Source organism: Amphiprion ocellaris, chromosome 20, assembly GCF_022539595.1.
Source record: "Amphiprion ocellaris isolate individual 3 ecotype Okinawa chromosome 20, ASM2253959v1, whole genome shotgun sequence".
NCBI lineage: Eukaryota > Metazoa > Chordata > Actinopteri > Pomacentridae > Amphiprion > Amphiprion ocellaris.
Genome location: NC_072785.1, coordinates 7869043 through 7885909, shown reverse-complemented (window position 1 = coordinate 7885909; position 16867 = coordinate 7869043). Strand labels below are relative to the sequence as shown.

The 16867-nt window shown below is 39.3% G+C and overlaps 1 protein-coding gene across 5 annotated transcripts in view; it reads right to left on the bottom strand.

Moving 5' to 3' along the window:
- sptb (spectrin, beta, erythrocytic) overlaps positions 1-16867 on the bottom strand; it is a 78615-nt gene that overhangs the window by 11902 nt on the left and 49846 nt on the right. For all 5 annotated transcript variants that reach the window (XM_023271990.3, XM_035948818.2, XM_023271981.3 and 2 more), the window contains 12 exons: positions 15664-15754; positions 15087-15233; positions 12663-12929; positions 11986-12210; positions 11389-11478; positions 5797-6087; positions 5351-5481; positions 4906-5110; positions 3485-3708; positions 3148-3298; positions 1977-2221; positions 24-162 (listed from right to left, as the gene is read on the bottom strand). In XM_023271990.3, the coding sequence (XP_023127758.2) occupies positions 24-162; positions 1977-2221; positions 3148-3298; positions 3485-3708; positions 4906-5110; positions 5351-5481; positions 5797-6087; positions 11389-11478; positions 11986-12210; positions 12663-12929; positions 15087-15233; positions 15664-15754 (2206 nt within the window). The remainder of the gene's footprint in view (positions 1-23; positions 163-1976; positions 2222-3147; positions 3299-3484; positions 3709-4905; positions 5111-5350; positions 5482-5796; positions 6088-11388; positions 11479-11985; positions 12211-12662; positions 12930-15086; positions 15234-15663; positions 15755-16867) is intronic.

Genomic DNA, 16867 nt, shown 5'->3' with positions numbered 1-16867 from the left:
TGCCTTCGCTGCTGAAGCCTCACCTCAGCAGAGTCTCGGTGCTTGCGTGTCAGCAGGGCCTTCCCGAGGTCTGTGCAGTCAGTGAATTTGGCTCCCCTGGTTTCAATCTCAGAGCGGATCCCCTGGTGGTACTTCTGCAGGAGCTCCACGGATGAGACATCCCTGATGCAGAGGAGGGCAGGATAGAAAGTGATGACAGGTTAGTGCATGAAGTTTATCAACCTCTGTTGGTAAGAAGTGGAACTGCAGTGACAGCAAGGCTCTGGTTAAATAACTAAAATAGTACGGCGCAAAATACTGCAGTGTATTTTCTGCTTGTGAACAAATTTCCTTTTATGGTCACTTAAAGCTTTTCTTCTGAGATAGAACAGTAAAAAAAAAAAAATCACTTACTGCACCTTTAATAGCTTGAACACTATTTAATAAAGATTATCATGTCTTTTATGTCCCACATTTAATTCATGTTTAACATAAACAAACCAATTTTGGACAGTAAATGTGAAAAATAGTGAGAGCTGACTTTTTAAAACGGTTGATAATGTGAAATACATATTTGTTATTATTTACAGTTGTGCTAATAACTTCACATACTCTGGCAGAATTAGTTAAATGTGTACTTTTTACACTGTACTTTAATGAAAACATGAATGATCAGAGCAAATGCAATTGTGTGATAAGAAATAACTTTGTCTGACCGCTAACCCTAAATGAAATTAAAGTTTTTCCACAATCAAACATATTTTCTAAAAAATAGATGGACAATATTTCTCAAATTTTGCCAGGGTATGTAAATTTATGAGCACAAGTGTATTTAATTTGCATGATACCAAGTAGTTCAAAATTTCCGAAATTAGAATAAACGTATATACAGAAATACTTTAGACCTGGAAAAAAAAACTCAAGTAAGCTCTAATGTTTTTATTTGGCCTTCTGAAAATGTGCCCATTTTTGTTGACTATTGAAATAAAGTGAACTAAAATGTGGCTCAAACACTTAAAGCTCAAGATTTTAGGTTTATTCTTCGACTGTGTGAATACATCTACAATACTGTCAACGAGACCAACATACTCCCAGTAAAATCACCTTCAACTCGACTTTTTCTTATTCTTAACCTAAATTAATACCCATTTCTTCTTTCTATTGAAATTGATGTGAAAGAAAACTGAAATTCAAATATTCAGAAGTCAAGGTTTCAGGTTTGTGTTGTTCTGTCTCAATTAGGTCGCCATTTCGAAAAAAAAAAGTTACCCTTTTCCATTTTTGGAATTAAAAAAATTAAATTAAAAAAGTTGATTTAGTTTTATACTGTTTTTATTAATTTATTTGAGCCTATTATTCTATTTTGTATCATTGGTCCATGAAAAAATACAAGATTGTGTATTGATACGTACAGAATGCTCAAAAAAGCTCTTTAAATTCATCGTCTTTGCTCAAAAAAGTATTCATGTCCCCATTTAGGGCTGCCACAAACGACGCGTCGACGAATCGCCTGAGCACGATACGTCATCAAAAGCGGAAGTGAGCGCGCAATGCAACAGAAATCACCGTCCGAGTGGAGCGCGGAACACGCATGGACATCCGCGCTGTATCGTGCATATATAGTATATGCACGATGCGGCGCGGATGTCCGCGCTGTATCGTAAACGCGGATGTCCACGCTGTATTGTGCATATATAATATATGCATATACTATATATGCACGATACAGCGCGGATGTCCATGCGTGTTCCGCGCTCCACTCGGACGGTGATTTCTGTTGCATTGCGCGCTCACGTCCGCTTTTGATGACGTATCGTGCTCAGGCGATTCGTCGACGCGTCGTTTGTGGCAGCCCTATCCCCATTTTTGTTGATTCTTAAAACCGATGTGCATGAAAAGTGACATTTCAGCACTCAAAGACCTCAATCTAATTTCCAGTGACCTTTTACAGAAATTTGCAGAAAGTGTAATTGTAATGCTCAGGATTGGAGGCTCACCTCGGCTTCTCCTGAGTCTCTATCTGCTGGATGATGCTCTCCATCCAGGCCATCAGGTCTCGCACCATCGTGAAGAACCGGAACTTCTCCGCCGTGTCCACCAGTTGGGCTCGGCGGCCGTCGCTGGCGTCCAGCAGCCCCTTCCAGGCCTCCACCACCTCCCGCTCTGTGGCCTGGATGGCGTCCGCTCTGTCGCCTGCATACTGGGCATGAAGCCTTGAAGCCGTCTCCTGGAACTGTTGAACCTGGACGCAAAAGAGTGGAATCACAGATGTAATTTGAAGAATTTTTAACCAGTTTTTTATGCGAGTAACCATATGAGACACAAATTATTCCTCAAGGCAGCATATTTTTACATTTTTAAACATGTCTGCGGGGGATCTGAAATAGGAATTTATGAATAAGATAAAAAGTCAGTAAAACTATAATTCTTCATGAAGCATTTCTCCAAAATCAGTATGTAGGCAGGGGGACCGTGACTCTTGTCTCCAAATTATGTAACATAGTTAATTTTATGCGGTCAGTGTTCTAAATGCAATGTCCATTTGGTGATTTTGAATTTATGTTCTCATTTTATTTTAATTAAAACCGTATTTATTGATTTTTTTTCTGAGCATGCAGAGTTGTTGTAGCATGTAGCAACACACATGTGCATTCGTTTTGAAGTTGTGTTTCTGGAAATTTGGCAAATCCAGGCCAAATGTTCACAATGTTCGCTTTTAGCTTTGATTTTAGTTTCCATAAAACGCCTGAGGACAGTTATCTGATTCTTTAGTGGCTAAATCCTCAGCTATAATCATCGGCTAGCTGGTAACTTTGGAAACAGAGTTTAAAACTGTTGGCTGTAAATTTAAAAAAAAAAAATAGCTCAAAGGAGCTAAAACTAAGGGATACTGCAGAGTGGGGTTTATATACGGTAATGTGACGCATAAAATATTGATTACTAATCTCCTTTTTTGCAAATCAAAGGGATAAATGGCCAGTTGAGGGTTAAGATGATACAAATCTGTACAGCCATTTGGGTTCTTATCATTTGAGAAAACTTTTTCACAGTTGCCCAAATATTGCAGCATTCTCTCCCCCCTTCGAGATACGAATCATCAAAGTTTGCCTCTTGGCCGCTGCCTGCTGTGTTCCCTCTGAGTGAAAGGCCCGATCCCTTCTGTTGTACCTGTTTGCCAAGAGCGCTGATGTCTCTCTCAAAGGCGGCGTGCATTCTGTGGAAGGACTCTGCTTTGCTGAAGTCCTCACCCACATCTTCAGGCAGCTCGTTCTGCTTCTCGTGGATCTGAGCCACCAGCTCCTTTCCATCATCGAAGTACCTGGGAGGAAAGACATCGATCTCTCAGTTTGTATAGCTCTGCGTTTGTTGCCACATTTATCATCCTACAGATATGAACAAGTTTGATTCTGTGTGATGTTTTCATCAGACTTCAACAGGTTGTGTTGCATTTCAGGATTACACGTGAAATCTCTTGAACCGGTGCATCGATACTGTTTTGTCTTACTTGAGCAGTTCGTAAGAAGCCGTGAGCAGCTGAGCTCGAGTGTCGATGAGCTCCAGCAGATCAGCCCAGCTCTCATTGATGCCGTCCTTCCACTCCGCCATGGCGGCCGCCTCGGTGTGTCCGGCTTCGATCAGCTCGTCTATCGTCTGGTTGACCATGTCCACTCTTTCCTGGCCAACCATCCCCGTCTCCCGTGTAAAGTCTCTGAATTTATCCCTCAGAAGCTGAAGGGAAACGACAGACGCAGTAAAATCAGTGTCTTCTTTTCAATCACTTACTTAAAACACATTTTTATAGGCTTGCTTTTATGTGATGTTGTCTATTTTTATCGTTGAATTGATTTTTAATTTCCTTTTATTTGTTAATTTTATTGTCTTTTACCCTTCATTTGTTACTTATTTATGTATTTATTTTATTTACCATTTTTATTAGTATTTTTGACTTTGTTCTTTAGCCTTTACAATTTACTTTTGGATTAACAAAGTTTTATTTTGTCTTGTCTTGTTATTTTTAGCCTTTTGAAGCCATTCTCTTTTATTCCACTTGTTCTTTTTCCTTACTTGGGTATGGGATTTTTGTTCTTTTATTTTGCTGTTGTATTGATTCCTTTTAGAAAATCTTTTATCATGTTTAGCTCTATTTATACACTTTTTCCCACCCTAGTCTTTCTCCTTCTGTTTGGACTGACTAGTCTTCTGTTGTTCAATGTTCTTCCTGAGTATCCTCCTTTTCTTTTTTGCCGTCTGTAAAACACTTGGTAAACTCTGTTTTTGAAAGGTGCTGTGTAAATAAAGTTATCAATCAGAATTTGTATTTTTGTTTTGTTTTTGTTGATTATTGAAACTGAAATTCCTGCAGGAAGTGAGAGAGAACTTTTCTGGATTTATACCAGAGGAATTATGAGAAAGCAGACAAATCCAAATCAAAACGAAACCTTGGTGCAACGAGAATGAAACAAAACAGTAAAGTTGTGGCCTGAGAGCTAAACAAGGAGATGAAATATCATCTAAAGCCAGGAGGATAACAAGTCATCCCCTTTCAACTTCTTTCACCTACTTTCCTTTGTTATTGTGAAAATATCAATGATAGCCACCTTAAGAAAAAGTAAGAAGTTTAAAATCAATATGAAAACTGACCGGCTACAAATCTAAGGACTAACTTATGTTACAACTAAAATAGGTGTAAAATCTTCTCTCTTCCTGTCTCTGGTTAGTTTTTTGGGTAGATGAGACAGAGAGCTTCACATTAATCTGTCCTGATGACTTTAAAATTATGCCTGTGCTGTCACTCAGAGAAAGAAATTGCTGCACTTAAACTATATTTTTCAGATTTTGCTGCCAGTTTCCATCCCAGTTTCTCTGTCTGCGTGTGCTAAAATGCCTCTGTTTTGCTTATATTGCATATTTTGTTGTGCGTTATACCGTGACATGGTCCAGGTCCTGGCCCATCTCCTGAGACGAGGCCACCACGTCCCTCTCTGCGATCCACTGCTCCAGGTCCTCCACCTCTCGGCTCAACAGGAAGTGGTGGTAGGTGTGGTCCAGCTTCTTCCTGCGGTCCTCTGCCAGCTCCTTCAGACTGGCGTACTGCTTATCCACCTGGCCCTGTCGCCTGATGATCTCCTCCCTGCAGACGAGGTAAGAAAAAATTAGATGCAGGGAAGATGGAGATAATTAGAAACAGGTCAAAGAGATTGGATTTAGGTTTACTCTAGATGAAGCATATGATTAGGACACACATTTTGCATGCTTGTCATTCTTATCTCCCTAAACCACAACTGACTGGGACAACACGAATGAATTAGCATCCTCAGAAGGAGATGAAGTGTCAATTTTAATGTGTACATCAAATAATCAAAGCACAAACCCATCCGGATGGTCCTCTGTAAACATCTTTTGGGCGCGGTCAGCCAGCTTCTGAATGGAGTCGGAATAATCACCCACCGCCTGCTTCAGGATCATGTGGCGCTTCAGCATCAGCATGGCACTTTGTTCATCCTGGAGAAAGGAGAGAAAACCTATAAATATGCGAATAAAGGGACAGGAGGCTGCACATCGAAGCAAATCAAAGTACTCCAAATGAGCTCTCAATAGAGGGTGCCACTTTTAAAAAGCGTGTCACCTTAATTGATGAAAATCCAAACCATGTAATCAAGTTAATGCATGCGGTGCCACTTGTTATTTGCACAGCATGATATGCCTTGTTTTGATTTAGATAATAAGATGTGATTCCTTGGCATCTGTGGCCACTTTCTCCAAGTTAATCAGCCTGTTCTCTTGTCTCTCACGTGCAGCACTTCCTCTGATCCTCACCTTGGCCTTCTCATCAGCGATCATGTAGAGCTCCTGCTCCCCTATCCAGGCCTCGGCCTCGTCTGCGTCGTTGTAGTACTGCTGGGCCAAGTTGGAGCCGTTCAGCCTCTCCCGGCGCTTGGCCATCTCGTCCTGCAGCCGGGCCCACGCCTCCTCCAGCTCCTTCAGCTGCTCCGTGATTCGCTCAGCCTCCGGCCTGCCCTCCGCACTGGCGGCAGATGCCATCCTCCTCCCTCGCTCGAGTACTTCGTCAACACGAGGCTGGTGGCCCTCGATCTCCCTCTGCAGCGTCTGTTGCACGGAGAGGACACAGTGAGTATAACTCCTCACCCCAGAGACAACATGGTCAAGTCCAAGCGGCTCCAAACTCCCTGTGCAACTGTTAGAACACTTTTCTGACAACTTACTCAAACACACTTAGTAGAGATCGACCAAGAAGAGTGTTTTTTAAATTGTTTTTATGGCCTATGTCGATTATTGGTAATCGAGGAAGGCCAATAACCAATATTTGGAACCAACAAAGACAATCTGTAATGTTTTACCAGCGTGTGATAGCAGAGAACCTGTCAATCATAACTAGGCTTCTTCATTAAATAAGATAAGCCTTTATAAATTCCACAGTTGGCAAATTTGCAGTGTTACAGCAGTAAAGGTAGTGCAAACTTTTAGGAAATGCAGTACCAAAATAAGTATTAATTACATAAATAACAGTACTGCACATGCTAGTGGTACTGCACAGATTCTTTCATGAATACTAGTACTGATGTTTACTGAGAGAAGTATTAATATTGCCCAGATTATTATCTATATTGCACAGATTTTACCTAAGTAGAAAAACACCTATGTAGCATATGTTCTAGTATATGTAGAAAAAACAGATAGAGGGGTGACTATAACTGAATATGTAAAATAGAAAAAGTAGTGATTAAATTTAGAATGCTGTCCTGTGTTTAATCAACTGAGGTCTGTCTTCTTAATATTTCACTGTTCTATCACTTTTATTCAATTCAATTCAATTCAATTTTATTTATATAGCGTCAATTACAGTCAAATTGTCTCGAGACGCTTTACAGAACCCATATGCCTGACCCCCAGAGCAAGCCAAAAGGCGACAGTGGCAAGGAAAACACCCTTTTAACAGGGAAAAAAAACCTCGAGCAGAACCCGGCTCTAATGTGGGGGGACCCATCTGCCTGCTGGCCGGGCGGGTTGAGAGGGACAGAAGAAGTAGAGAGGTAGAGATAGAGGGGTAGAGGTAGAGATAGAGGGATACAGATAGAGGGGTAGAGATAGAGAGGTGGGGGGGTGGGACACAAGGACCATAAAACACAGCCACACATCTGAAGCATCCAGCATCCAGCTCTGGGACCAGGGACACTCGGAGAAAGGACACAGAAAGAAACAGTGTGAATGTAATGCAATAATGGTATATATAGTAAATACATAGGTAGTTAGAGAAGGGCTCAGTGCATCCAGAGAGGTTCCCCAGCAGCCTAGGCCTATAGCAGCATAACTAGGGGCAAACTAAAGGGACGTCAAGAGGGGAAGTCAGTTGTGCAAATGAAAACACCAGCTCACCCCGTCAGGGTCACCCAGTCAGCCCTAACTATAAGCTTTGTCGAAAAGGAAGGTTTTAAGCCTGGTCTTAAAAATAGAGAGGGTGTCCGCCTCCCGAACCCAAACTGGGAGCTGGTTCCACAGGAGAGGTGCCTGATAACTGAAGGCTCTGCCTCCCATTCTACTTTTAGAGATTCTAGGAACAACAAGTAAGCCTGCAGTCTGAGAGCGAAGAGTTCTGCTAGGGTAATATGGTACTATCAGGTCTTTAAGATATGACGGAGATTGGTTGTTAAGAGCTTTATATGTCAGAAGAAGGATTTTGAATTCTATTCTAGATTTAACAGGGAGCCAATGAAGAGAAACCAATATAGGAGAAATATGATCTCTCTTGCTAACTCCCGTCAGTACTCTGGCTGCAGCGTTTTGGATCAGCTGTAGATGTTTCAGAGAGCTATTGGGACAACCTGATAATAAGGAATTACAGTAGTCAAGCCTAGAAGTAACAAATGCATGGACTAGTTTTTCTGCATCACTCTGAGACAGGATGTTCCTGATTTTCACAATATTTCTCAGGTGGAAAAAGGAAGTCCTACAGATTTGTTTTATGTGCGAGTTAAAGGACATGTCCTGGTCAAAGATAACACCGAGGTTCCTCACAGTAGTACTGGAGGCCAATGTAATGCCATCCAGAGTAACTATATGCTTTGAAAGCAATTCTCTAAGATGTTTGGGGCCAAATACAATGACTTCAGTCTTGTCTGAATTTAGTAGTAAGAAATTATAGGTCATCCAGGTCTTTATGTCCTTAAGACAATCTTGCAGTCTAGCTAGCTGATTAGTTTCATTTGGCTTCATAGATAAATACAATTGAGTGTCGTCAGCATAACAATGGAAATTAATACAGTGCTTCCTAATAATGTTGCCTAAGGGAAGCATGTATAATGTGAACAGTATTGGTCCTAAGACAGAACCCTGAGGAACTCCATGATTAACCCTAGTATGCTCAGAAGAGTCATTGTTGACATGCACAAACTGGAACCTGTCTGATAAGTAGGATTTAAACCAGTCCAGTGCTGTCCCTTTAATGCCAATAGAATGTTCTAGTCGCTGTAATAAAAGTTTGTGGTCGATTGTATCGAATGCTGCACTAAGGTCCAATAAAATAAGTATAGAGACCAGTCCATTATCTGACGCTATGAGAAGGTCATTAGTAACTTTCACCAGAGCTGTTTCTGTGCTATGATGCACTCTGAAGCCTGACTGAAACTCTTCAAACAGGCTATTCCTTTGTAAATGTTCATATAATTGATTTGCAACTGTTCTTTCCAGAATTTTAGAGAGAAATGGGAGGTTGGAAATTGGTCTATAGTTGGCTAAAACATCTGGATCTAGAGTGGGCTTTTTAAGTAAAGGTTTGATTACAGCAACCTTAAAAGCCTGTGGTACATAACCTGTTACTAGAGAGAGATTAATCAGATCTAACATTGAGGAATTAATTAAAGGTAAAGCCTCCTTGAACAGTCTAGTTGGGATAGGATCTAAAAGACATGTTGATGGTTTGGATGTAGAAACTATTGAAATGAGTTCAGAGAGATGTATGGGGGTGAAAAATTCTAAATATCCATCTGGTCTTACAGCCAATTCTAAAGTATCTGTACTCGATGATACATCTGTGACATTTGCAGGAAGGGCCAGATTAATATTTTCTCTAATCGTAATAATTTTATTTGTAAAGAAGCTCATGAAGTTGTTACTGCTCAAAGCTAAAGGAATACAAGTTTCAACAGAGCTCTGACTCTTTGTCAGCCTGGCTACAGTGCTGAAGAGAAACCTGGGGTTGTTCTTGTTTTCCTCTATTAAAGATGAATAATATGTTGTCCTGGCATTACGAAGAGCTTTTTTATAAATTACTAGACTTTTTTTCCAAGCTACATAAACTTCCTCTAAATTAGTGGAGTACCACTTCCTTTCCAGCTTTCGGGACGCCTGCTTTAAAGTCCGCAGCTGGGAATTATACCAAGGAGCAGGTCCTCTCTGAGATAGAACTTTCTTTTTTACAGGTGCAACACTATCAAGTGTTGTACGCAGTGAGGCTGCAGCATTATTAACAATATAATCCACTTCTGTGGGGGTAAAATTATAATATTTCCCTTCCATTATATCAGTAAGTGGTGCTGGACTAAATAGAGAGGGTATTATTTCCTTAAATTTAGTCACCGAATTGTGAGACAGACATCTACTGTAATGATATTTATTCTTAACTCCTATACAATCTATTGTTGTAAATTGAAATGTTATCATAAAATGGTCAGAAAGAAGCGGGTTCCGGGGAAATACTGTTAACTGTTTGATTTCTATGCCATAAGTCAGAACGAGGTCAAGGGTATGATTAAAACTATGAGTTGGTTTATTTACATGTTGAGAAAACCCAATTGAGTCTAATATTGAATTAAAAGCAGTCGTAAGGCTGTCACTGTCCACGTCAACATGAATGTTGAAGTCACCCACAATAATGACTTTATCTGAGCTGAGCACTAAATCAGATAAAAAGTCTGAGAATTGAGATAAAAACTCAGAGTAAGGAGCAGGAGGACGATATACAACAACAAATAAAACTGGTTTCTGAGCTTTTAAATCTGGATGAGAGAGACTGAGAGTAAGATTTTCAAATGAACTGTAACTAGGTTTAGGTCTCTGGTTCATTTTTAAGCTAGAGAGGTAAATTGCTGCCACTCCTCCTCCTCGGCCTGTGATTCGAGGAACATGACAGTTAGTATGACTAGTAGGAGTTGATTCATTTAGACTAACATATTCTTCCTGCTGCAACCAGGTTTCAGTCAAACAGAACAAATCAATCTGGTGATCAGTTATCAAATCATTTACTAACAGAGATTTAGACGAGAGAGATCTAATATTTAACAGACCACATTTAATTGTCCTGTTTCTTCGCTCAGTTGAAATAGTGGTATTAATTTTAATTAGATTTTTATGGTTACTATGTCTTTTGTTTATTTTTGATTTGCTTAATTTATTGAATTTTGGTGGTCGGGGGACAGACACAGTCTCAATAAAGCTAAGTGATTTACTGGAGGGTGACAGCTGAGAGGAAACTGCAGAGAGCTGTGGAAGACTACAACTCTGCATCCTGGTCTGAACTCTGGGTTGTCATGCTTTAGGAGTTCTAATAAAATCAGCCATATTTCTAGAAATGAGAGCTGCACCAGCCAACGTGGGATGGATGCCGTCTCTCCTAATCAGACCAGGTTTTCCCCAGAAAGAGCTCCAATTGTCTATAAAGCCAACGTCGTTTGCAGTACACCACGTAGACGACCAGCGGCGAAACGATGCCATACGGCTAAACATTATTGTCCTCTAAGGTCCAAATCTTAAAGTATTATTAATTATTGTTTTCCAGACTCTGTTTCAGGGTAATTTCTGGCTGACTTCTAACTTAGCCACCAGCTATTAGCATAGCCTTAGCCACTGTGAGAGATACTAATTTCCTGGTTTGTGGCAACGGCTTGTGTTTCTTGTTCAGTTTTTCCTGTCTCTGCTTGAAACAATAAAAATACAGTTGATCAGAAAAATGGCTAATATTGGCCATGTCAATCGGCCACACCTAATATTTGGTATCTTTTATGAGGTAAACAAATTGTCTTCAAGGTTTTTTTCTCAGCTGAAAATCAATTTACAGCACCTTATACCCTGTCTTCACTGAAACAACTAGTTGATTTATTAATCACACTGAGCACTACAGAAATGAACACAACTATGCTGATAATTTTTCCATAAAAAACACTGAAAAATTGTCAAACATTTTCTGATTCCAGCTTTTCAAATGAGAGGACTTGCTGCTTCTCTTTGTGGTATAATAGCGTTCTGAACAATCAGTAGGACTGGATGAGCAATTTAAAGACATCACCTTGACTTCTAGCAAACTGAGTGACATTTTCCACTCTTCTGATTTTCTAAGCGATGTAGACATTTACAGATAACCTCAACTCATTTCTTTCAGAAAAAAAAAATCCCTACCTGGTTCTTCTTCGACAGCATTTCCACAGTCTGAAGATTGTGGCCGTGCTCTTGTGACATTGCCAGGGGCATCCTTTCTTCAATCCAGAGCTGAGAGGGAGAGGGGGGGGGAAAGTAGATTATAGACATAAGGACAAGAAGAAAGCAGAAACTGAGAAACGGCTCTATAGATCTCTGATGTACATCAAATATAAAAACTGTCCATGACCATCTTGCTTATATGGAATAGCCCTTGACTAAATGTCTTCAAACAGTAAAAATCCTTCCTAAGCTCTCTCCTTCACCTGACTAAAGTGGATTTGGGCAGTGAAACCAATAAGGGATTAAAGCTTTTACACCGCTTCACCTCAAGTCAAGAGCAGAAGGTCTTGTTATCTTGCATATTGAATGTACATACTATAATTGAAAACTTTATTTCCAAATGAATACGTTATCATTTCTTGGAAGGAAAAAAAACTCCTTGAAGTTCAATATTTTTTTTAAATAAATGAGTTGCTGCCATTCAAAAGCCACTATTAATCCTTAAAAATCTCTTTACTCTGTCAATCAGGCAGAGAGAGCAGGGAGTTTTTGCTCTGAAATTGGATCCATGCTTACAAGTTCATCAGCCAGGTCTCTGTAGAACTGATGCACAGCCTTGGCGGCCTCCAGCTTGCCCTTGCGCTGGGCCAGTGGTGTGAGCAGCTGCTGGAATTCCCTCTGCAGGGCCTGCTGCTCGGCCTCCAGCTCCGGCTGGTCCTCCCTGCCTCCGCCGTGCTTCCTAACGGCCTCCTGGAGCTCCTCCAGCTCCCTCGCCCGGTCACGGACCTGGTTCTCTGTCATCTGGCACAAGAAGCGTGATTCGAGGAAAAAAGATGAATAGCCTTTCAAGAGCCTAATCAGGATGCAGCGGAAGTTAAACCCAGCAAAAGTTAGTCTTTGCATTTATGCGTGTAACTGCTGCTTATTTTTTGCCACAAGCAAAGTTTCTAATAGAAATTCAGACACATTTGAATTTCACTAAAGCTACAAACAACATAGTCTGGCATGAATACAATTCCAATTTCTCTGTCAGACATGTTCTTTTCACATTTGTTGTGCTCAGATTCCAACAGTAAACACGCAGATGCTCACACAAAGTTAATCCTGAGAAAACGTGTATGCCAAAGCTACAACAGCAACGGAGTCTTCGTTCCAGTGATGACATTAAATTATGTTTTAAGAAATGAGGAATCACGGAGACAAACAGCACACAAATCTAAAGTATATACAGTGTTTTCTACTGAGATACCGACCTGATGCTTTTTGAGCAGGATGTTGGCGTTGGTCAGGTCTTTAACGTCCTCGTCTCCACTCTGTAGCTGCTGCTGCAGCTCACCGAGCCACTTCTTCATGTCGGCCTGGCTCTGGTCGAAAAGCTCCGAGCGGTTGGCATCGAACAGCAGCCGGGCCTTCTCCTGGGTGGTGGACTCCAGTTTGTCCCACAGCTCATGGAGCTTAGCCAGACGCTCCTTAACAATAGGCTCGAACTCAGGCTTGGACTCCATGAGCTCCTGACCCTCCTGTAACCGCAAAAACAGAAGAAAAGCGTGTTTTTCACAGTGTTGCATGGAGAAAATAACTTACATGCTGATTTAGCTGCGGTAAATTGAGGATAAATGTAAATAAAAGTGTAAAGTTAATGCAGATATCTAATGTAATATGCCTCAATTTGTCCATTTTGCGCCAAAGATATTAATAATTGAGATAACAAAACCCCTGACATAAAGGCTCTGTGCACACAAATTACAAAATACATATTTTTATGTAAATTATGCTTATCTTGTCCATTGTCTTGTAATATGTTCATTTTGTTTATTTTGTATAATAAAACTCCAGACTGAAAGGCTTTGTCCATCTGAATAACAAAATACGCCCAGATCTTATTTTTCTGTGAACTATCCAAAATAAATGGGAAACAGATTCTGTACAGATGAATGGCGGCTGAATTTCTTAGACACAAGTCAAAACCGGATCATAATCCACATATGCATTTTAGATTTTCACATACTGAGGACTTTAGTGTTTACATATTCATATCATTTATTGTATGTTACATTTAATTCTATTTGTCATACCTTTAAACTTTAGCTTTCTTTTGCATTTCTAATTTTAAGTTGCATTTGCGAACAAAAATTTACTTGTACTTACAGACTCTCCTATAACTCTATTTTTCTGTGATGAAATCATTGAAATACATGCCTCTTTGTTGCAAAAACAATTGTGCGTTTTTGTTCTATTATACATTTATTATAGGTTTTCTGGAAATAGGCATAAAAAATGTTTATCTATTCATATTTATTTTTGCGCACTAGCTCTCTGGAGTAGGCCGCCCTGTATTTAGCTAAGATTAATTGAGGATCAGTGTAAATAAAATAGTAAATTTAATGCAGCTATCTATTGCAATATGCTCAATTAGTTGATTTTGTGCTAAAACAAAACCCTGACTTAAAGGCGTAGTGCATCCAAATAACAAAATAAGTCTAGATCTTGTGTTTATGTAAATTACCCAAAACATAGAGGATACAGATTCAGCAAAGAGGAGTCTCTTAGAGATAATATGTCAAAACCTGGACAGTAAACCACATGTACATTCTAGATTTTTACATACTGGAATTTTTAGAGTTTATTATTTATATAATGCACTGTATATGAGATGTATTCTATTTATTTAAATTCTTATTGTAACTGACATTTGTGAACAAAAGTTTGCATACTCTCCTGTAACTCTGAATTATTTGTGATGGAATCATTGAAACACATGTCTTTGTCACAAAAACAATTGTGCATTTTCGTTCTATAATAAATTTATAATAGGTTTTCTGGAAATAGGCATATACATTTTTGATCTGTTAATTCTGATTTATTCACACAAACCCTCAGGATTAGGCTGCCCTGCATTTAGCTGAGGATTATTTAAATTAACCCAAATAAATGGTATACAAATTCTGCAAAGAGGAGTGGGCTGCTGAATTTCTTAGAGATAAAATGTCAAAACAAGAAATAAAAACAAGGGATAAAATGACAATAATACAGGTTTGCATTTTAAATTTTTAAGTACTGTAATTTTAATGTTTAAATCTTGATATAATACACCGTAAAACAAAATTCTATTAATTTCACTATATTGAACCTTTATGTTACTATTACAAATTAACTTACAGTTGTGGACAAAAGTTTGAAAGATTAAAAAAGTGAAAGTTTACTCCTGTAACTTGTGCATTTAGGTATTTTGCATTTTTCATATATTGATTATGGGTTTCCTGGAAATACATACACAATTTATTTTCCCAGTTCATATTGATTATTGCACACTGGCCTTTAGGAGTTTATATATTATACTGCACATACTGAATAATCATGTAAAAAATTAAACTGTGGAATCTTTAAATCGACTTTAATCAACTAAATATGAAGTTATTATTTGTCATTGTGGGGAAATCAGCAGTTTAAGTAGTAGTAAATAGGAAGTAATTTATAATCTCTGATATGCAATTACTTGTTATTCTTACTTATTATGACAGCAACAGTATACGTAAGAATATATCTATCAATATATTTAGAAATATATATATATGATCATAGTCCAGTAAAATGTATAAATGTAAACACGGCCCCTGTCTTGCAGCTTTTACAGTTAAGATCAACTTTATTGGTCCTTCACATTTCACAGCACTGACCTGGTCTACTTTGTTGAGCCAGTCCTTGTTGGAAGCCAGCTCGGCCATAAAGGCCTGATGTTTGAGCCATTTGCTGTGGAGGTTTCTGGCCTCATCGTACGATGTGTCCTGTGCTGTCAGCATCTTCTCATTGATCCACACAGTCAGCTGAAGCCCGGAGAGAAAGAAAGAAAGAAAGAATATTAGGGATTAGCAAAAGTAGATTGAAATCCTCGTCTCCAGTGTGGGAACGGCTAAGATCTGGCTGCAATACTTTGGAAAGTCATCTAAACATCATCTGTTGAAGTTTGTGCTCGGGTGACTCTATGCGAGCAGGATTTACTTCTTTATCTTTAAACAACAGAGCATTTACCAATTAGCCAAATGGGACCCCTATCCCAAACAGGGAAGAAACAAATTTAGTACAGTAATAAACACAGTAGAATGTGTTTGGCAAATTAGCCACAATAATTAAGAGATAAAAAGAGGAAAACACTATGATGTCAAGTCTAAGTGGAGGAATAATTAAGCCAATAATTAATGTACTAATTGATGTTTGCCGATGATTACATTAGCAGTAAACTGACAGTGAACTCACATCTTGAGTGTTTTGCAGGAAGTGCTGCAGGTCACGGTTATCTCTGAGCTTTTCAGACACCTCTTCAGCTCTTCTTTTATTCTTGTTATGCCTGCAGATCAAACAGCAAACGAAGGAAACGCATTAAAAAATACATCTGCACACCGAGTGAACCTTTCTCTTTCTCCGACAGATGCCCTCTGCGACATAATTCAAACAAACTAGATGGTGTACATGAATCCATGTGAGCTCCTCCTCGGCTGGGAAACAGTCATCTGCTGCTCTGCTGCACGGTGAAGAATAGCTCTCACTTAAAGATCAATATCCATTATTGCAGGTGTCTGTCTACCAAGCTGAACTGTGGGAGTTAATGGGAGTAGCTCCCGTGGTCTCTCCACAGCCTCTTGTTAAGGCTAATGATATAGTGATAAGAAAGCCTTTTTCAGTGCTGAGGCCAAACTCTGAAGAAAACAGAGGGAATAAATCTTCCTGCATCGGCTCAGCAGCTGCAACTAGAGTGAAGTGAAGAGTATGGAAAGATAAACAAATCTTTACATTTTACTCCCACTCATGCACTTAGGAATAAAACAGTTTATTAAATGTTTTAAGTGGAAAGCATTTAAGTACATTTACCAAGAACAGTACAATTTTAAAGGTCTTGAATTTTGTATTGTGTTGTGTTTGGGTATCTTTGGTGATTATGTGCATGGATTCTACAGTATTTCTAAAAATGTGTTGCACCTTTGGATTCAAACTGGCTTCATAAAGGCATCCCAAGTCTAGGTGGCTTAAAATTAAAATCTTTTGAGGGACCGCAGAATCCATTTTGAAACTATGAGACACTTTTAAACACGATCACGAAGCTTTCACTCTGTGGCCCTGATTCCAAAGTAATGTCCCTGTAATTGACATTGAAAACTGACATTTGCAGAGGCAGAAAAGGCTAGAATCCTTAGAAATGGGAAAAAAAATTGTCAAGGGGACTGCAGAAAGTACCGATCCAATTTAAAATCATAAGTAGAACCTACAGTACCCCATCCAGGCTGCATAGAGGACATTTGATTGACACCTCAGAGTGCTGGTGATGTCATGATGGATACAGTACTTTGGTACATGTGCTGTGGCGTTTGCTAATACGTATAATAGCAGAGAAATATCAGCCACTCTTAAATATCAAGTGTTTAATGGCGATTTAACGCCATAAAAAATCAGTAAGCTACCTAAG